This window comes from Kogia breviceps, chromosome 17 (assembly GCF_026419965.1).
Source record: "Kogia breviceps isolate mKogBre1 chromosome 17, mKogBre1 haplotype 1, whole genome shotgun sequence".
NCBI lineage: Eukaryota > Metazoa > Chordata > Mammalia > Artiodactyla > Physeteridae > Kogia > Kogia breviceps.
In genome coordinates, this window is record NC_081326.1 from 48,167,076 (window position 1) to 48,189,269 (window position 22,194).

General features: G+C 35.9%; 1 protein-coding gene across 3 annotated transcripts in view; it reads left to right on the top strand.

Annotated features, from left to right (window-relative positions):
• Positions 1 to 22,194, top strand: part of ZFPM2 (zinc finger protein, FOG family member 2) — a 476,915-nt gene that overhangs the window by 230,958 nt on the left and 223,763 nt on the right. For all 3 annotated transcript variants that reach the window (XM_059042811.2, XM_067017287.1, XM_067017288.1), the window contains exon 4: positions 16,840 to 16,958. In XM_059042811.2, the coding sequence (XP_058898794.1) occupies positions 16,840 to 16,958 (119 nt within the window). The remainder of the gene's footprint in view (positions 1 to 16,839; positions 16,959 to 22,194) is intronic.

A 22,194-nucleotide genomic window follows, 5' to 3' on the forward strand; every position in this document is an offset into this window, starting at 1 on the left:
TTCAGTTGAGCAAAGTTATTTAAGGAAAGTGATACCCCAAATGCATGATAATTATAGGGCCATACACAGAAGTGATGCTCATTGCGTGTTTGTTCAGCAAATGAATCAAAAAATGAATTGGTTAGGACTGAATGCTATGTGCTTGTCCCATGGCTTGCTTATGGAACCATGATCTTTCCTGGCCTACGTGGGTTAGTAATAAGTAATGGTTAAATACAGTCATTGTGTAGTAACCTTGATTTTTTCATACTTTGTTGGCTTTGAAAATTCAAAAGAATAAATTAATAATGTATTTTAAAATACTGTTTTTTCTTGGACATATGCTTTACTTAGGTTTAATGTCGTTGGTTTAGAAGCTCAAATTGTTGATCAGAATGGCCAAAAACCATGATGATAGTAGTAATAGTAATAAATCTGCATTTTCACAAGATTCTGGCAGAGGAAAAATGTTTGGTTTTGATAAAGAGAGATATGTAAGTGTGAGGGATTATAGTAATGTAATATTTTTGAAGGACTCTTGGAGGGAGTATCCGTTTATATTTGGAATACTGACATTTTTCAAGATTGCTCTGACTTTCATATAATTGTCCATTATACATGTAATCACTGTTATTCAATATAGCAGTGTTTGTTAGGGACTTCTCTTTCTTCCCAGTAGCCACCTCTCATGTAGTGGATGATCATAGCTATTCTTTAATCTTGATCAACTTCTCTCCCCACCTGCTGGAACTCATTTAATGGCAACAATTTGAGTAAAAATGTTCTATTGAGTTAAAAAGAAAAAGAAGGTAATATGTATATCTACCCTAAATAATTGGAAAAAATAAAGACCAATATTCTCAAAAAAAGATAATGATAACTAATAAAAATGCTTTTACTTTCACTTTTAAGTGGTTTACCATGGGCATCAGTTTATTTCTCAGTTGCTCCTCTTAAGTTTGTTTTGATAGTGAGACCATTAGGTAAAGGACTCAATATAAACACTCAGTAAATATTACAAATGTATCCTGATAATTTTGTAATTGAGAACATTTGAGGAGGGAAATGAAAAAATCTAATGATGGACAGACAGTAAGGTAGGGTAAATATTTTCCATTGTTTTAAATATGTTTGTTCAATTTTTTTCATGAAGATATAAGCATATTCTTTATTTTCTCCTGTCTGGAATTCTATATTGTCAGGATAATATCAGTGGAGCAGTTAATCCTGGTTATGTAGAAATGGAATTGGTGCCTCACCTTTGATGTTAAACTTCACAGCTACATACGTCAGCCGGGCTTAGCTACGAAATAAAAAAGAATACCAGTGTGGGGTTACTGTGGACTGAAGGTCTCCATTGCCTCCAGGGGCTGCTCCTGTCATCTTTTAGATCTTTTATGCCCCCCACTTTTCTTCTTCTGGAATGAAAATGGTTCTGGGTGGAAGTAATTACGATTACCAAGCAAGTCTGCATATTGAATGCCAGGAGTTTTTATCCATATACCTCATTTTCCTTCTCAATTTAAAAATACTAAGATAAAATGTATAACATTTATTGAACACTTTCTGTGTAACACACATGGTATTGAGTCTTTCACCTGTTTGTTCTCATGTTCACAACAAACTTATGAGGAACAATTAGGAAATTAAATTGATACCCATGGGAAATGACAGCAAGTCAGTGGGGCACACCAAGAATACAAGCTGGTGCTCAAAATAATTAATAAATTTTTTTTCTCATATTATCTGAATTATTGAATCCCAAGAGTGTATATAATCTCTATTCTCTAATGATTTGTGAAGTTATTGTAAGAATTTGTTAAATCTGATTTAATAATGTCCCATTGGCCATCTCCTTATTATCTCTATATGCAGTTATTTCCCAGTATGTTCATAAAAGTGTCATGGTTTCCTGGTTTTGGTCAGATTCATCATATAAGAAAAATCAAAATTGTGGTACACTCATGCGTTCAGTGGGGGAGAAAATATTATGGATTATTATTACAAATTGAAAGTAAAGTGCTTAAGCCTATGCTGTTAGCAATGGAAAATCATTACTTTGACTCTAGTTAACACGTGTGCTTAATTATTTCCATAGTTCAATATCAATTCTATTTTAACCCTATTCCAGATAACTAATATTTAAGATGAATAATATAAAGAAACCAGAATGGATCTACAGAATACCATTTATTATCTATGGTTTTAATTAAGTTAGGGAAGCTAGAGAGAAAATCAGATATAACATGTATTTGATAGCTTAGTGCAAATTATCTTTACATTTATATCCATCTTTTTTTAAAAAAAGCCTTCTTGAATATGTCGTCAATGTTTTATACATATTTGACGGATATACATGATCCCAAACACACTTTCTAGCTTCTAATATTTATTTACAAAAGCTCTTGAGGGCTTCCCTGGTGGCGCAGTGGTTGAGAGTTCGCCTGCAGATGCGGGAGACGCGGGTTCGTGCCCTGGTCCGGGAGGATCCCACGTGCCGCGGAGCGGCTGGGCCCGTGAGCCATGGCCGCTGGGCCTGCGCGTCCGGAGCCTGTGCTCCGCAATGGGAGAGGCCGCGACAGTGAGAGGCCCGCATACCGCAAAAAAAAAAAAAAAAAAAAAAAAGCTCTTGGTATTTATAGACAACATCTATTCATTTGCGTGATAGATTTTTACAAATATCCTTTAAATTGAATACATTTTTGACTATGTGAGTATTCTCGTATGTAGTCATCAAATAATAATGATGATGTAAAATCTAGAATTTTTGAAAAAAGAAAAGCAGTTGACTTCTTGCATCAAATATATAGTTTAGATAATTGTGGTTACTTCCGGGCGCCTGATTCTGGTATCAAGAAGTACACCATTAGTTCTGGATGTGCTCATCTGTTAGAGAATACAGATCTTCTTTGACTTACGTACAATGGGGTTACATCCCCATAAACCCATCAAAAGTTGAAAATTCGTAAGTCAAGAATGCATTTAATACGCAATGCCATAGCTTAACCCTGCCTACCTTAAATGTGCTCTGAACGCTTACATTAGCCTACAGATGGACAAAATCATCTGTCCCAAAACTATTTTATAATGAAGTGCTGAATATCTCATGTAATTTATTGAATACAGTACTAAAGTGAAATGGTTGTATGGGTACAGAATGGTTGCTTCTCCTCAAGGTCACGTGGCTGACTGGGAGCTATAGCTAGCTGCCCAGCAACATGAGAGAGAGAGTATGAATATCAGACCGCACTTAGCTAGCCTGGGAAAAGATCAAAATTCAAAGTACGATTTCTACTGAGTGCATTTTGCTTTCGCATCCTCGTAAAGTGAAAAATCCTAAATTGATCCATTGTAAGTTGGTGACCATCTGTAGCTTACTTCACCTGGTCTATCAAGTGACCTGTCAAGGAACAAGTGATGAAAAGGGTCCCTTCTACCTTTAGTCACTATAAACTGTGGTAGATACATACGTTTATAGAGAAGATACACTTATAGGTGAGCTCGGTGCTTGAAGCTCAGAGCATTGAGCTCAGCGCTCAGCTCTGATGAGCTCAGTGCTCAGCTCTGATCTTTAGTGCTTGAAGTGATAGCTTCTAGTATTGATATCTCAATTTCAGGAGTTTATGTGAAATTATCAAAAAAGAGTGAAGTAAAATTTTCTAATATTGAAAATATTTTATAAGAAAAGGCTAGTATTGTTTAAGATGAAGGCACATTACAAGATATAGTCCAACAATTTTAAGAAATGTCATTTTGTCTAAAATTAACCCACTTTCAATATTGAACAGCAGAAACTTTTACCATCAGTTATGATTTCTATGGTCTTAAAACTGGTTTTTTACAACAAATTCCAGTCATTTGTTTCTTCCGATTTGGCAGTAATTTTAACTCAAGGCAACACTTTCTAGTTCATTGAACCTCTGCTTTGCAAGCAGTTTTATTTGTAACATAACAAATGTGTTTAAATGCTCATGTTAAGTGTTGTATCGTGTTCCTTTTTGAAATAAATTATTTCTGATATATTTTTTTTAAAAGATGGTTTATACTGTCTTTTGCCAGCTTTCACTCCTCTGAGATGTCACTCCTGATCTGAGTTGACTTAGGAGACTTTTCTTCTTGCTGGTCAAATTTTATCTCTTTCCTTTATCAAAAACTTCATATGTTGGGTGATAATTACCTCATGATCATCAGAATAAGTCATATAAGGAAAAGATCTACATAAGATTCATGTTTATATCTCAAGTAACCAGCATTGCACCTAACATTATGTGTTCAACAAATAATTTTGAATGAGTAAATACTTCTTTAAATAAAGTTCAGTTGAGTGTGGTTTTATGAATAAAAAATAGCCCTGGATTTGAATAATTGCAGAAGTTTAATACTTGGTGACCTCTTGGGCCATGCTCCAAATGAGCATATGTAAAACTTCCTATCAGAGGTCACGCCACAGAAATGATGTTTTCAGAGGCAGTTGCTTCTATGTGAAGAAAAGGATCAAACCTTAGTTCTGCACAGCGATCTCTGAGTTTATGGAAACTACACTCATGAGTAATAATATCAGCCAGCCAGCCTGCCTGCCTCCCTGCTTTCTTTCCTTCCTCTCTCCCTTGCTTCCTTCTTCCAGATCTGGCATTTCTATATCCCACATTCATGTTGGAAAGGGAAAGATCCAGGGAAAGGAGAGAGGAATTGAAGAGAAGAAGAAGAATATATACATGTATATATAACATATACCTACTTAACCCACTGAGTTTGTTAAATGTGTGACATAGGAATATTTTACAAGTTAGGCACTGTGAAAGCACCAGATTTTCTAGTTTGCAATCACTGTGTGCAATTCACATGAGAAAGTTCTCTTTGGAGAAAATGCTATCAACCAAATAAAACGGTGGGAAATTGTTTGGAATGTTCAAAATACCTTTTATACCTTGTATAATTAGAAAAGCTTATATTATTTCTTATGCTAGCAATGACATGATATATTTAATCAGACTTTCAATTTTTAAATTTTAGTTTATTTAGTAACTGAACTCTTTCTCTGAAGAATGATCATCAGGGGTTGTCATGAATGGGGGAGGGGTGGGGGGCATTCCACTGTTTTAAAACCATGTATCTTTGATTTCTTCTCTCTGAAATTTTTGGGACAGAAATGTAAAAGTTTATTGTGAACTCTGATAATCAAACAATAATTTTGCCACTCTTCCCTCTGTAACACTTTCCCAGTGTCTTGTTTGTTTAATCTTTTCTACCACCTTGCCTCTTTCGAAAGTCGCCCTGTGGCCCCATCCTTCAGGCACTCACATTCTGCTTTCCAAATTGACTGGCAGCTAAGCTTACAAATGAATCCACTCTAATGGCTGCTGATATGATACTGGGGCTTGAGGTCAATTCTTCCACATAGTTAAGTTGTTAAAATTTTTTTAAAGGGGCAGTCTGATAAAGTGAAATGAACACGAGAGGGTCAGAAAACTGGGTTTGGAGTCCTCGTCTCACTACTAATTTTGTAACTTAAATAGTTATTGATACTTTAGCTTTTAGTTCCAGCCCAATGAATAGGATGATAAATAGTAAAATAATAATAATAATGCCTACACTGTCTGAGAACTTCTTATTAAAGTGTGTGTTATAAAGTGAAAAAGTATTATGAATATACAAAAGTGATCGTTTATTTGAAACAATAGTTTAACCCAAAACAGTGAACACACACACACATACACACACGTTTATATTTTCTGCAACACTACCAGGTGAAAGCATTGTGGGGTAATCTAGAAAGTTCCATGTACAGAGATAATAAATACATATAAATCACTATTATAGGGCTTCCCTGGTGGCGCAGTGGTTGAGAATCTGCCTGCTAATGCAGGGGACACGGGTTCGAGCTCTGGTCTGGGAAGATCCCACATGCCGCGGAGCAACTGGGTCCGTGAGCCACAACTACTGAGCCTGCACGTCTGGGTCCTGTGCTCCACAAAAAGAGAGGCCGCGACAGTGAGAGGCCCATGCACCGCGATGAAGAGTGGCCCCCGCTTGCCGCAACTAGAGGAAGCCCTCCCACAGAAACGAAAACCCAACACAGCCAAAAATAAATTAATAAATTTTTAAAAAATCACTATTATAAGGAAGAAAATGGTAAAAAAAAAAATATATATATATATATATTAGTGCTAAAATCAAATACTCAAGGAGTTCAAAGGGAGAGATCACCTCTGAATTTCTCGCAAGGAGAGGCTACATGAATCAGGGAAATGTTCCTTAGGAGATGAGGGACAGACTTCAAAAGATGGTAGGGTTTAAACATAACACAAATGATGGGTATTTCAAGTAATATACCAGAGAGGTAAGGCCTTCACAACACAGAAAGATCAACTATATACAGCTCCCCCAAACCCAGAGTGTCAAGGAGGCTGCTTTTGGCAAGATTACTCTGGTCAGTTATGTGTAACTTAAGAATATATACAACTGTGAAGATATACAAGCATTAATAAAAGACTCCAGAATTACAAATAAATGCAGCTTGCTTGATCTTTAGGGATTACATTTTTGGAAGTATTTTCTGAAACTAAAAATATCTTCAGCAATGAGTTCAAACTTTAGAAATAAAAACTTTGTGCCAGTATTATAGCCTACATATTAAATCTTTCTGTAGACTAAAGATATTTTCAAAATAGATAAAAATATACATATATTGTATTTATTGAAGAATTCATACAATTAGAGAATTAAGTGGCTGATATAGTTGATGCTTTAATGTTTAGTGTGCAGGACTTATTCTCGCCAATTTGGGGACCCATGTCAAGGTTTCATAAAACACTTCAATATTATACGTGATGTGCTGACAATAGTGTTAAGTGTGAACTCAAGTATCCTAGGATCGATAGTCATTGGTAACATATTAAATTTTTCGTCTCTTTATCGTTTTGTTTTCCACTTACTTTTTAAAACTCTTAAAAAATGATACTTGTTTTTGGATACAATTTTTAAAATCTATAATGGAATATCACTTTTAGACCAGTCTTCTGCAGTCTTCTTCTATCTTTGACTGAGAGTACTCTACAGTGCACTGTTACTTCCCTGGATTAGATTAAAGGGTTTCAAAGTAATGCTGTAGTTGTCCCCATGTTATTTGTCAAGTCAGTCTGCCATCCTTTGGTTCTCTGATATCACGACCTAAAAAGCGAACTCCCCACTCCCACGTGGAGCTTCACATAGATCTTCCTTCCAGGCAAAACTCATCCTAATCACAACTGATGCTTAAGAATGTTTACCTGTTAAAGCTTGTCAGTACATTTTCTTTCATCTCCATCTATACCATCTCACAATGTTAAAAGCATGACTATATCTGGGTTAATAGGAGTCAAGCTGAAAAAATACCTCATAAGGCAGTGGTCTTTAAATATCAGCAGTGGCTTGTGAAAAGTTCCATTGTGTGCCAAATATAATATCTTCTTCTAAATTAATAAATGTGGACTTTCCTTGTGGTGCAGTGGTTAAGAATCCGCCTGCCAGTGCAGGGGACACGGGTTCAAGCCCTGAGCCAGGGAGATCCCACATGTTGTGGAGCAGCTAAGCCCACGAGCCACAACTACTGAGCCCGCACGCCTAGAGCCCATGCTCTGCAACAAGAGAAGCCACCACAATGAGAAGCCCACGCACCACAATGAAGAGTGCCCACCGCAACTAGAGAAAGCCCATACGCAACAACGAAGACCCAACATAGCCAATAAATAAATAAATAAATAAATGTAACTATGAGAAAGCATGCGATTTTAACAGACAAAAGTAAATGTTGCCTAAAATCTAGAACCTTAAATATCAACGAGGTCTATTAATGTTCTGTATTAAATGTTCTTTAAAAGCCATTCCTTGCTTCTTTTTCATCGAACAGGAGCTTATGGTTGATTTTTACCCAACGTTTCTCCTTTAGAGTTTGTCCTCCTGGAGAAAACAAGCCTTCTCTGACCAGGGCTCTGCAGGCCCTGACCCTTCGATGGACCTCTTGCTGAAAGAGACTTTTGGCTGTTGCTCCCCCACTGCTGTTTCCTGTGTCTGCTTACCCAGACCTCTCACATCCATGGTATTCCTCCCTACCTGTACCTCCCAAAGCATATCCTCCCTCCATGTCTCAAGATTTGAATCAGGAAGTGCTGTTGGGTCAGCCTGTGACAAGGAGTGGTGTCTGGAAGGTCAGGGAGGGTTTCTGGCAGCAAAGAAGTATACTGTCCAAGTTTCTTGAGCAAAAGATTGCTGGCTCCCCTCCTCCGTCCAGCAGCTGAAAAGTGTCCAGAAACTACAGCTCCTCCTTCCAGCGACTTTTCCAAACATTTGCAAGAGCTAGTCACACTCCAGGTGAATAGTTTCCGACACCTGGGATGAGCTGAGTTTTTGTTCATATAAATAGACATAGAACAAAGGGCAAAATATGGCAGTTTCTTTCTCCCAATCTTGAACAAGGTCTCTGTATGTAAAATTTATTTTGTATGTGAATATGCAGGTGGAGGTGTTTTATTTATTTCAGGTCATAGTTTTGTTTTTAAAAACATCTTGAATTTTCTACTTATTACCAATAATATTACTACCTAAAACAACATTTTATCTGTTTAAAGATGATAATTTGTAGGTTTCAATGGGTCTTAGGATAGAAAGAATATTTAGACATATAATAGCCTCAGAATTAATCCGTAAGGTCAGCCAGAATAATGAAAGTTTCCTGAGTTTGTAATACATGCCAATATTTGGTAGCGTATGCATGTCAGTTTGCTTCTTAATGCTGTACACATTGATTTCTATGACTTTCTAGAAACTATAGTCAAAGGGTATGTTTTGCATTCTTAAGAAATGCAGTGAATTAACTTTGCTAGGTTTTAGACCATTCCAGTGTCTTGCTTTAGTTTTATTTATTTATTTATTTATTTATTTTGCAGTAGGCGGGCCTCTCACTGTTGTGGCCTCTCCCGTTGCGGAGCACAGGCTCCGGATGCGCAGGCTCAGCGGCCATGGCTCACGGGCCCAGCCACTCTGTGGCATGTGGGATCTTCCCGGACCGGGGCACGAACCTGTGTCCCCTGCATTGGCAGGCGGACTCTCAACCACCCTTGCTTTAGTTTTTAGGTACTGAATGCATTGCATGAAAAGGGAATGTTTCTATTTTGCCACCACCATTATGTAATCTTTTCCAGTGCAATTACAAGCTAATTCAGGGCTCTTTGTGTTACACTAATAGCTTCTGATTCACTGCTGTTACCCAGTACCTGTTCATGCACTTTTAATACCATCTGCAGTGCCCCCAGCACTTACCTTAGGTGAGCATTTTTCTCTAAGTAGAGACTCATCTTTGGCAAACCGTTAACATCAAAAAAGATCCCATCTGTTAGAGTTACATATGGCTAAGATCAGAATTATCAAATATCTCATTTTTTGCTTTATTCTTTTTCTTTTCTTTTTTTCCTTTCTTATCCACACAATAAATGTAGTTGTCAGCAGGATAAGTTCATGCACCGGATAAGGTCACAATTTCATTTAGTGACAACTTCCAACAGTAAGAACTTACAAGGTTCGATTTATTAAAGAGTCAGAAGGGATAAGATCACTGCATGGCCAGCCTGATTTATCAGGGTTTGACTGGAGTACTTGAATAGGGAATGTCGTATTTCAAGTTTATGTTCAAAACTGTAGTTTAGTGTGTGTGATGACTGTATGACTCAAAAATTGAGAAGGAAAATTAGAAAAGGTATCCCTATAAGGCGATTTGTAGCTACTAACCAAGAACTATCACTTCCCGTGCCAAACCATGCTTTGAGATGGGTCAACAGTGTAATATAAATGGCACTATTTGTCTTAGAATGCAGATGAAACATGCTGTTATTAATGCCTGAGGAAACACACATTAGTGGCAAGGCTGCAGTTTGGCTGTAAAGATAATCAGCAGTAAAATGATCATCTAACCCTCTAATGTATCTGGCAGGAAGCTGTCAAATGGTTAAACCACAAAATAGCAAGAGCTCTGCCATACTTCAGCCACCTTGGCTGACTTTGAAAATGTTTTGAGATTTTTAGAATCTTTGAGTGCTTTTTGAACTCAGCATGACTTCGGAGCTGTCCATGTTTGATACCATGATGTATAATGTTTTCCAACCATGAAGAAAATATAAATATGGGTTCTGACGCTATAGCCTTCTGCTGTCGTGAGACGTGATAAACATTATGAGCTAATTCATGTGGTCTGCTTTAAAATTTGGTTATGTATTTAAAACCATGTTCAAACCAATCCGAAGTTTATTTTCAGCAAATGAAATAGGATCTTCTGTCATCTCATTTACTTGCAACCATGTCCTTCTATGAAATCTGAGCCTGGAGTTAAGGGATGTTCTGTAAATACCATATACATTTATGCCATCAACTTAATGCTGAATTTAGTTGAAGCCATGATTGCTGATAATGATGCTAAAAGGCCCACATCTTTTCTGTTCCCCTTTGGTATGCTACAGTTTTCATGTACTTTGCTCTCTAAGGAGGCATCAGAAGGACTCTATTAAAAAGAAACAAAACAATGACTTGATAGCACCTTCAATAAAAAAAGATTTGAGGGTATCTCCCTTGATTTTAAGTATTTGTTTCCACCAGTAAATTTCTTTTATTTGGACAAAAAAAAAAAGTGGGTTGATATCTTAAAAGCTGCAGTGCGTTTGGTAGTGATTTCTTACTCAGGGCTTCTTTTTTCAGTGAAGCTATCATAAGTCTTTGAGTAATCACAGACTTTTAAAAGTATACATTATCAAGAAGATAAGAGAAACAGCCCTCAGCACTAACAATATTATCTTTTACCAAAATTGATTAGTCCATCCAGTGTGTCTCAAATATTTTGTGTGAACTTAACCAGCATGTTAAAAATATGAATTGGGCAGAAAAGAAAATTTTTTCATCCTGCTCCATGTTTCACAGATGAGGTAATGTAGTTAATGCAATAAAATGTTGAACAAATGAAATGTATGATTGTTGTAATACAAAGAGAAGACACGTACTAAGACAACTTTTTTTGTCTTTAAAATCAACTTTAACTGTACTACAGTTAAGTCTGTGAACTTAGGAAAATCATTATCCAATCAACGATGTTCAATTTGTATTTTGCACTTACCACATGTCACAAACTATATTAATTACCATAGAATAAACAGAAGTAAAAAATGCACCTATAGTTCAAGATGTTGAGGTGGAAGAAGTTATCAAGGAGAAACCACTAGGGAATAATTAAATGCAAAACTGCATGGACTATAAATGTTACGGGAGAATTAGGGAAGGAGAACTCAGTTTGTTCTGGAGTTCAGAGTTGTTTGATGAAAGAGAATACCTTTGAGTTCGATCTTGCAACTTTAATAGGGTTTATCAGGACAGCCAGGAGGATGGTGTGTCTGCCAGGTAGCAGCAACAATTCTCAGAAAGGTGTGGGAGTTAAACTGGAGATGAGGAGGAAGGTGCCATAAGGAAGAGTTTCTTGACTGGAAAGGAGAAGAAAAAATTCTGGAGAGCAGAACAGGCAGTCCAGTACATGTTGTGGAGCAACTCTGCGGTGGTATTAGGATTCAGGCATAGATGTTCAATTTGGGATGGTCAAAAGGAAGCTAGTGAAGGGACTTGCACAAATGAATGGCAAGATGAAAGTGGGGTTTTGATACGTTTACCCTGGCAGGAATTTGGAGCCCAAATCAGAGATGTAGAGTGAGTTGAGGCTGATTGGTCCTCTACATCTGAGTTGGTAAAAACTGGGAAATGCTGGTAAGAAAGGTAAATCCAGGAAATATTTAAAAGGACATTAAAAGTCAAGGTATAGAGAGTATTTTGGATAGAGGTGTTAAAGAAGGAATGTGACCACAGACACTAAATAGTTAGATGTGATGATGGAAGTATGTGGACATGCTCTTAGAATGCTTCAGTTTCTTTGTGGTGAAATAGTAAACGTTTATTAGGTACTTTGCTTATGTTATATGAGTGAATCCTCACAGCAGCCATATGAGGAAGATATTGTAATTCCTATTTGGTTTGAAGAAGCTGAAATTGAGAGGGTTAAGGGACTTGCTCAGGATCACATGACTTGTTCCACTTATTTTTCTCCAATTCGATTTTGAATCTGTGTGCTGGCCTCCCATTCTAAAACATTCCATTGACTCCAGACACCCATGGTCTCCATCTCATCAAAAGGAATTTTCCCAGTCCTTTTCTTACTTTTGTAAATGTTCAGGTTACTTAATTGATCCCTCCTCCTTTAAATTCCTGATCAATCCATCGGATGCTATGGTACCATGTCCAGTTTATTCTCTATTTTCTATTTTCTCACACTTCTCTTAAATATTCTGTGCCTGCTCCTCCATCCCTCTGCTTTTTGAAAATCCTTGGAACTATATCCTAGATCTTTTTATTTTATCATGTTACACTCTCTCCTAGATCAAAAATTCTATGACTTTTACCATATACAAGTTGGTTTTAATTAATAAATAAAAGCCAACATTTATCACTCTAGCTAAGACCTTGCTTCTGAGCCACAGGCTTGTACCTCTCCACCCCAAATCACCTCCTGCCTTGCTTACAAAGCCACTTGGACCTCAGTATTTCCAAGCTATAACTCCTTATCCTTAAATCTTCTTTTTTCTGTGTACCCTATCTCAATAGGTACATGACCATTGGCCCATTTGCCCAAGCCAGATATGAGAAGATCATTGCTGGATTTTTCCTTCCCTAATACCTAAAATCTAAATAATCACTAAGTTCTATGACCTCTACTTACCAAGCCTTATGGATTACATTTCCTCAGATTTATCCAGAACCCAAGCTTGTTTTGTTGGTTGCTTTATGCCTGGGTATAACCCACTATCTGGTATTTAGTAGTTACCCAGTAGATATTAGTAGAATAAATGAATGAATAAACTAATGAATAGATTCAGAAAAGAATGAGTAAACAAATCAAATGAGAATGGAACTTTGCTTTCTGATTTTGAAATCTCTAATCTTTTCCAGTCAAACATTCTTTTTATGATAAGCTAGTTCTAGGACCTGACTCTTTGATCGAGCATCTCAGTGTTCTTTCTACTTCTCCTAATATATCTGGGGAAAGAAAATCATGGTGTCACGGACACCTTATCAAGTAGCAAGAGAGTGCAAAGCCCTCTTTAACAATGACAAAACAAAGACTTAGAAAAGACATAACCTATTCATGGCCATTCAGCTGGCTATTTGATAGAGGGACTAAAATTTAATCTTAATTTAGTGCAATAATGTTTCCTCTATTTCATGACACTTATTAATCTTTGAAAAAATTTTAAAAATATTATACTCAAGCAACATGTATGTTAAATGAAATATAATTTCTGTTTATACAATATCTTACTTCTCTTGCTATCAGTAAACTGTGTAGAGTTGGTAGTGTGTAAATGCTATTTGCAATATGCTTATAGTTTTCTATAAAGCTGCTCTGAATAAATGAATATTTTAATTTAATTGTTTCAGCAACAGAAAGGATTTCCCCAAACCTCAGAATAACATCTGACATCATGATAAGCAAAAAGGAGACAGAAATTTGCCTGTTTGTCTAATAAAGTTGAAAAGATTGACTTGAGAGCTTGAACAGTTACTGGACTTTCTGTTATGGCCATCTTTAAGAGCTCATAAAACTATTTTTGGCCTGCTTAAAATTTTAATGCATAGTCAAAGACACCTCAAAAACTTTGGAGATATTTGGGTATCACTTCATGATCTGCCCCAAGTTTGTAGTTCTTAATCCATTAAAAGACAGACCTGCTTGTAAATCCACAGGTATAGATAAGAAGTCACTGTTTGACTGAGTCTGAACCCTTTTCAAATGAAAAATGTCAGTGGCAGAAAGAGAGGATTAATTACATTTTTAAAGGGTTTTCAAAGATTTTCATGATTCCTCTGGTATCACTTGAAATGTGACATGACTATGTTCTTTTTTTTCTTTTTTTTTCTAAGTGTGTAAAAACAAGCAAATTATTTGGGCATCATTTTTATGTAGAAAAGAACATTTTAAACTAGTGTTTAGGTGAAGGATTGAAATGTATTTTATCTTTAGAGGGTAAATTGTGAAGAAATTGTTTAAAATGTAAGCATGAATGAAAAATAGGAACTATCAGATAGAAATTAAACAGTTTCTTTTCAAATAGAAAAATTATCCCAAATTTTTAAATAACTGCATTATCAATATGAAAATGCATACATATGTTAAGGAATATTTCCCACTGAGCCCTATTTGACATCATAACAGGTTGCTGGCTATGCTCTGCCTTTGAGGATTTTCTATACAAGTCTCTGATTCTAATGCATTAATCAAAACGATTGTATGAGGATGAAAAACGTTTTCAAGGGAAAATCTCAGAAATGGGTTTGTTATTCTGCATGCAGAAAACAAATTATTATTGTTCCATATTCCCTGGATTCTGGGTAAGCTTCAGGGTTTGATATTTAAGCATTAATATGTTATTTTAAATGTTTTTTACTTATAAAACTATGTTTCAGAAACTCAGACTTATTGAATCTTTTTGGGTCCATTTGCCTCATTACTGATCATCTTTAGCTACTGACACATAAGAACGAAAAAAAAGTGAGAAGTGTGCGTCTGTCTTTAATAAGACACAAGAGGGAAGAGATATGGGAACATATGTATATGTATAACTGATTCACTTTGTTGTAAAGCAGAAACTAATACACCATTGTAAAGCAATTATACTCCAATAAAGATGTTAAAAAAATTAAATGAAATATAGTTGATTTACAATGTTGTCTCAGTGTCAGGTGTACAGCAAAGTGATTGTTTTATATATATATATAATATATATATATATATTCTTTTTTAGATTCTTTTCCATTATAGGTTACTACAAGATATTGAGTATAGTTCCCTGTGTTATACAGTAGATCTTTGCTGGTTATCTGTTTTATATATAGTAGTGTGTATATTTTAATCCCAAACTCCTCTAATTTATCCCTCCCCCTCCTTTCCCCTTTGGTAACCATAAGTTTGTTTTCTGTATGTCTGTAAATTTATTTCTGTTTTGTAAATAAGTTCATTTGTATCATTTTTTTAGATTCCACATATAAGCAATATCATATGATATTTGTCTTTTTCTGTCTGACTTACTTCACTTACTGTGCTAATCTCTAGGTCCATCCATGTTGCTGCAAATGGCATTATTTCATTCTTTTTTATGGCTGAGTAATATTCCATTCTGTATACATACCACAGCTTCTTTATCCATTAATCTGTCGATGGACACTTAGGTTGTTTCCATGTCTTGGCTGTTGTAAACAGTGCTGCTATAAACATTGAGGTACATGTATCTTTTTGTATTATAGTCTGTGGGAAAAAAATAAGAACCCTCCTACACTGCAGATGGGAATGTAAATTGGTACAGCCACTATGGAGAAGAGTAGTCCCTTAACAAACCAAAAATAGAGTTACCATATGATGTAGTGATTCCACTCCTGGGCATGTATCTGGAAAAACGATAATTTGAAAACTATAATTCAATGGTGTTCCTTTTAAAAGCCTCAAGGTTAAATCTGTATATTTAAATTTAGTTATTGACTTGAAAAGAAACTAAGGCCATATTAAGGCAAATATTTCATCATATATTACCTACCATAATTTATATATCATTTGCAAAGTGTAATTACTGAACACATTTTGTTTTATTTAGAACTTTCCTCAGCTGTCTATTCTATATTGGTTTCCATTCATACTTCTTCCTATTCCATTCCTTCCATTTTCATGTCTGCTCTTGAGCAGACTGAGAGGAAATTCCATTAAAAAGAAACAATAAATTATATTAGTAAGATTAATATTTGGAAATATAAAAAATAGTGTGATAATATAGTATGGTAATACTCTCAGGACATAAATATCATAGATTTAATTACTTAAGAGAAGGTCTCCAATTCCTGATCAAGATTTTTTTTCCATTTATTCCAAACAATGTTTAGGCTTAATGACCAATTTTTAAATTTTTGATGGCTTCATTTATTTCTTTTTTTTATTCATCTATTCATTTATTTCTTGAGTGAGGATTTGATGAATTCCTACTTTATGCAACTGTGTATACTGTCTTTACTTCCTGTTTCTCTTTAATGATCCCAAAGTAATAATTAGGAGGAAATAAAAGGAAGAAGACCATACTAAACTGGCTGTTTCTTAAGGGGTTTTTGTCCAAACGTTTTTGGTAACATAGAATCTCACCTAAAGTACCAAATATAAAAAAGTAATGACTTTGATTAAACATTTTTTTAATTTGCAAAAATATACGTGTCCATTTTTGGCACATGTAGTTGTTCTATCCACTGAAACTAGTAGTAAATTCAGGAAATTGCCAAGTACTTTCAAAAACTCTCCATGTTGTTCGCCAAGACTCTTGAATCATTGTAATACAGTTATTGCCTAAGGTATATATCTTTAATTGTAATTTTTTAGTTACTTTGGTGATCAAATATAGGAATTTTAGCTCTGTTATTGTCCTAACACTTCTGGTCTATCCGTTTTGGCATTGGATCAATGCTTTCTGAGGACATGTCATCATTTCTGCTTCTTAAGGATTTACTAAATAGAATGGACTTCAGTAGGTGATAAGTGTGCAGAGGCTCAGGAAAGAAATTGGACTAAATGTGAATATAATTATAAGGACAAGTTTTATTATCCTCTCAGGATACCAAGATCAGTTGTTCTTCAGATGAACATAATTAATTCTCTTTATATGAATCCTGAGAATATTGTTCGTGTAAAGCAAGCACACAGAAAGAGACGGCTGTTGGTAAAGCACAAGTGAAAGTACTTTAAACGCCTCTTGTGTTCATTGTCTGCAGGAGAGCTGGAGGTGTTTCAGAAAGATGGAGAACGAAAAATTCAGAGTCGGCAGCAACTTCCAGTGGGAACCACCTGGGGGCCGTTCGCTGGGAAGATGGACCTGAATAATAATTCCTTGGTATGTGGATGTTCTGAGACGGTTGACTCTTAATACTTTGTCATAGCACAGAAATTATCTCTGCTTGCTACCCAGTGAAATCACTAAAAATAACTTTTTTCTTTTTCATGGACCACAAAACTGGGATGTCTTCCGAGTGGTCTGTCTCTGACAGTATTACACGTAGAATTTAGAAGGAAACAGGTTAATCATACTAAATGGTTATCTAGTAAGGTAATTTTTAAGGTTGTGGCTTTATCTGCTTAGCCAGACTAATATTGTCCATATTTAATAATATATACTAATGCTTTTATTTTTGAGATGACACAAATTAATTGTCATACATTACAAGTTTACATGATGAACAAGGAATAAACAACCTTGCTATTGCTTGGTAATACTATTTGTACCTTTAAGAGTGAGAATGAAAAAAAAAAAGAGTGAGAATGAGTGATCAGCCTCATAATTTTTCTTGTTAACATTTTTGTAAAAATTCTGAGATCAGAAAGTTTACCTCTAGGAATGACTGTATGGACAATTGATTGATTAGATATTTTTAAAAGTTATGGAAAGATGGAATATTTGGTTACATTTAAACTTCATTTCTTTTTTTTTTTTTTTGCGTTACGCGGGCCTCTGACCGCTGTGACCTCTCCCGTTGCGGAGCACAGGCTCCGGACGCGCAGGCTCAGCGGCCATGGCTCACGGGCCCAGCCGCTCCGCGGCACGTGGGATCCTCCCGGACCGGGGCACAAACCCGCGTTCCCTGCATCGGCAGGCGGACTCTCAACCACTGCGCCACCAGGGAAGCCCAACTTCATTTCTTAATTGAATGTTAGCTTCCTATTGCAGCTGTAGCAAATTACCACAAACTGTGGCTTAAAACAACCCAAATTCATCATCTTGTAGTCTGAAAGGAATCTCTCTGGGCTAAAATCAAAGTGTCTGCAGGGCTGAGTTTTTTCCTGGAGCTTCTAGGGGGGAATCTGTTTTCTTTGCTTTTCTGTCTTCTAAAGGTTGTCCACAACCTTTGGCTTCCAACCCCCTTTCATCTTCAAAACCAGCAATGGCTGATAGAGTCTTTCTCATATCTTTATTCTGACTCTTGTGTCTTCCCCTTCCACATTCAAGAACGCTTGTGATTACATTGGGCCCACCTGGGTAATCTAGGTTACTCTTGCAACTTTAATTCCATCTGCTTTCTTAATTCCCTTTTGCCTTGTAACATTCACAAATTCCAGGGATCAGGACATTAGGACTTCTCCTATTATAAGTAACAATACAAGTGATAAAACTTGGGGATAAAAACGTTTTATATTCTTTAGGAGATCCAGGAGTTATTTATATGAATGGAAGTCCTTCTCTCTAAATGCCATTTTTGTAGGAAGAGTTTCATGCCTGCTAAATATCTCCATCTACACTGGGGGTCGGGGGGTGGGGGAGACATAAAAACTCCCAGGGGGGTTTTGACAAGTGTGCTCAACTCAGCAACATTGCTTTCCTTTTTCAACTGATTACCGGAAAGAAATTTCTTCGTCAAGCTATTACATGAAAGAAACTGGTTATGTGTGGATTTTTGCTTATTTAGTGCCATGTGGATGAGACAGAGGTCATTGATTTAACTAAAAGTAATGATTGGAATAAATAAGAAACATTTGTGTCATCAAACTTTCAAACAACGTAAGAGGTTCTAGGGGTGTGCTTTTTACTTCCTAAATCCATGTGTTTAATCCATAAAAGAAAGAATCAGGAGACTGTGCATGTGTTTAAGAACCAAACACGTTGATAGACCAGGCTAAATATTTAATAATCTGGGCAGTTTAATTTGTGGTGGTCCAGTGCACCTACTTCAGAAAGGGTTTGAGAAGTGACTTCACAAACACTGCAGACCTTAGTTGGTTGAGTTGTATTAGTGGACTGTTCTACTGATTCCTTTGATAGAGTAATATTAGTTATTATACGGCTTTATCAAGCAAAGGCAAGAGGAAGATTGTGTCATCATCAAAGGTTGAATTAAATGCTATTCGAAACCCATTTTATCTGGGGGTTTCTATTGGTTCTCTAGCATTGCTTTAAAAATGTTTTAGGCACTAAGATATTTATCTTATTTGTCACTGTATATCAGACACCAACATAAACTTTAGTCATTTCTCTGATATTTCTTCAAGAGTGTACTGCCATTGAAGTGGCAGCTATTGTTGATATAAGAAATGCATGTTTTCCCCTTTATTATATCAACATAATATCTCTATGAAAATGCAACTTTTGATTAATCTTTATATCATTATATATATGTAAACTGGTGCTTTTTACACATTTTTAACGTATGCTAAATTGTGAGGTGTGGAAAGTAAACCTATTTGTGGAACTTTAATTTTTTCAGTGAAATATTTTTAGACAGATGATATCATTTGGTTATTTTTTCATGCTTCTTTACCACTCTAAAGCTATCTTGTACCATACATAATATCTTTTAAAGGATTCAATTTATAGTTATGAAGTTTTTGGTGTTTTTGATACTATTTGAAGTGAATGAATGCTCTTTCGGGTATCAAAAACCAATCATGGGGCTTCCCTGGTGGCGCAGTGGTTGAGAGTCCGCCTGCCGATGCAGGGGACGCGGGTTCGTGCCCCGGTCCGGGAAGATCCCACGTGCCGCGGAGCGGCTGGGCCCGTGAGCCATGGCCGCTGGGCCTGCGCGTCCAGAGCTTGTGCTCCACAACGGGAGAGGCCACAGCAGTGAGAGGCCCAAAACCAATCATGGGGAATCGTTTTTTAATAGAAAATAATCTTAATACTCTAGTTTTCTCCTCTTTTCTTAGGATTTAAATATTTAATTCATGTTAATTCCCTAAACTATAGCATTTTCTCTATTTTAAAATGTAGTTGCTTTGCTAAAATATACTTAAAAAAATTTTTTTGACAATAACATTCTTTTCCAGAATTTACTTTTGAGTTTATGTCATTAAATTCTACTAATACTAATATCGACACTACTGTTACTTCTGTAGGACAATTGTCTAAGTTATACTTCGTACTTATTCTTTTCTAGACACTATATGGAGAATTGGAAATAGATTAGCTCCTTTACTCCTCAGAACAAACCTGTGAATTTGGTTCTATTTTTATTTATTTATTATTGAAGTATAGTTGATTTACAATGTTGTGTTAGCTTCAGGTATACAGCAAAGTGATTCAGTTATGCATATATATATATATATTCTTTTTAAGATTCTTTTCCCTTATAGGTTATTACAAAATATTAAATATAGTTTCCTGTGCTATACAGTAGATCCTTGCTAGTTATCTATTTTATACATAGCAGTGTGTATATGTTAATCCCAACCTCCCAGTTTATCCCACCCCCCTTGCCCTTTTGGTAACCACAAGTTTGTTTTCTGTATCTGTGAGTCTATTTCTGTTTTGTATGTAAGTTCATTTATATCATTCATTTTTTAAAAATTCCATATGTAAGCAATATCATGTGATATTTGTCTTTCTCTTTCTGATGACTTCACTTAGTGTGGTAATCTCTAGGTCCATCCATGTTTCTGCAAATGGCATTTTTCGTTCTTTTTTATTGCTGAGTAATATTCCACATCTTTATTCATTCATCTGTCAATGGACATTTAGGTTGTTTCCAAGTCTTGGCTATTGTAAATAGTGCTGATCTGAACATTGGGGTGTATGTATCTCTTTGAATTATGGCTTTGTCTGGACATATGCCCAGGAGTGGGATTGCAGGATCATACATTAACTCTATTTTTAGTTTTTAAGGAATCTCCATACTATTCTCTATAGTGAATGTATCAATTTACATTCCCACCAAAGTGTAGGAGGGCTCCTTTTTCTCTACACCGTCTCCAGCATTTATTTTTTGTAGACTTTTTGATGATGGCCATTCTGACCAGTGTGAGTTGATACCTCATTGTAGTCTTGATTTGCATTTCTCTGATAATTGGTGATGTTGAGCATCTTTTCTTTTTTTCTTTAAACTTTTAATTTTATATTGGAGTATAGCCAATTAACAATGTTGTGGTAGTTTCAGGTGCACAGCAAACCGACTCAGCCATGCATACACATGTGTCTATTCTCCCCCAGACTTCTCTCCCATCCAGGCTGCCACATAGCATTGAGCAGCATTCCCTGTGCTATACACTAGGTCCTTGTTGGTTGTCCATTTTAAATACAGCAGAGTGCACTTGATGATCCCAAACTCCCTAACTATCCCTCTCCCCCATCCTTCCCCCTTGAATTTGGATATGTTTAAAATTATATATTTATAGATAAGAAAATAAAGGCTCAGGCCTTTTGATTCCAGAATTTGTGTTTTTAAAGACCAGGCCACACTCCTCCTCAATAGTATCTATAACATGATTGGAGTATGATAAAATTGTTAGGGATTTCTTTACATGAATTCTAAGTTTATAAAAATCTCTGGGAGAAAATATGCAGTGATTAGAGGTAGACTCCTTTTTTTCTTACTTTTGGCAAAATATTTGTTATTATACTTCATAACTATCATGACTGAGGAGTTATGAGTTAATTCAAAGACTACTACAATTTTATTACCTCTTTATATTTGGACAGTACTTTAATATGTGTTTTGTATCATGAAGATAAATTTTCTTTATCATAAAATGTATAGCCTACTAAACCTTCCTTACCCAACCTGTAATCACGTTCGGAATTAGCGCACTCTTTAGCCCCCACCCTTTTAAATTGCTTATTCGCCAACCGACGTAATGTTACTCTGTTCAGACTCATGGTGTTGTCTCAAGAGATCCAGCACACTAATTAATCCAACACAGTAATTAATTGAGTCACCATGCCAGATGTCAAATCCTTTTTATATCTTTCAAGTTCCCATCTTGAAGTGCATTAGCAATATGCCACCTTCTGCAGGAAGCCTTTGCAGACCAGGCATTTGGGTGTACATAGAACATTTCCAGAAATATAGGCTATATAGAAGCACCAAATGAATTGATTTGACAAAAAGTTTTCCTTGGAATCATGTAACACACTGAACACAGAAATAAATAATCTTTTGCTCACACCTCATTATCTTGTTAGATATTATTTCATGCTTAATAGCAACATATAGTTAATATTTTCATTGGGCCAGATAGGGCTCAAAGTGCTTTATAAGTTTTATATCTCATTTAGTACTTACATAAGCATATGAGAAGATAATATCCGTTTTTTTCCTCCTATGTTATAGAGGAGGAAACTGCTACAGTGAGAAGTTGAATGACTA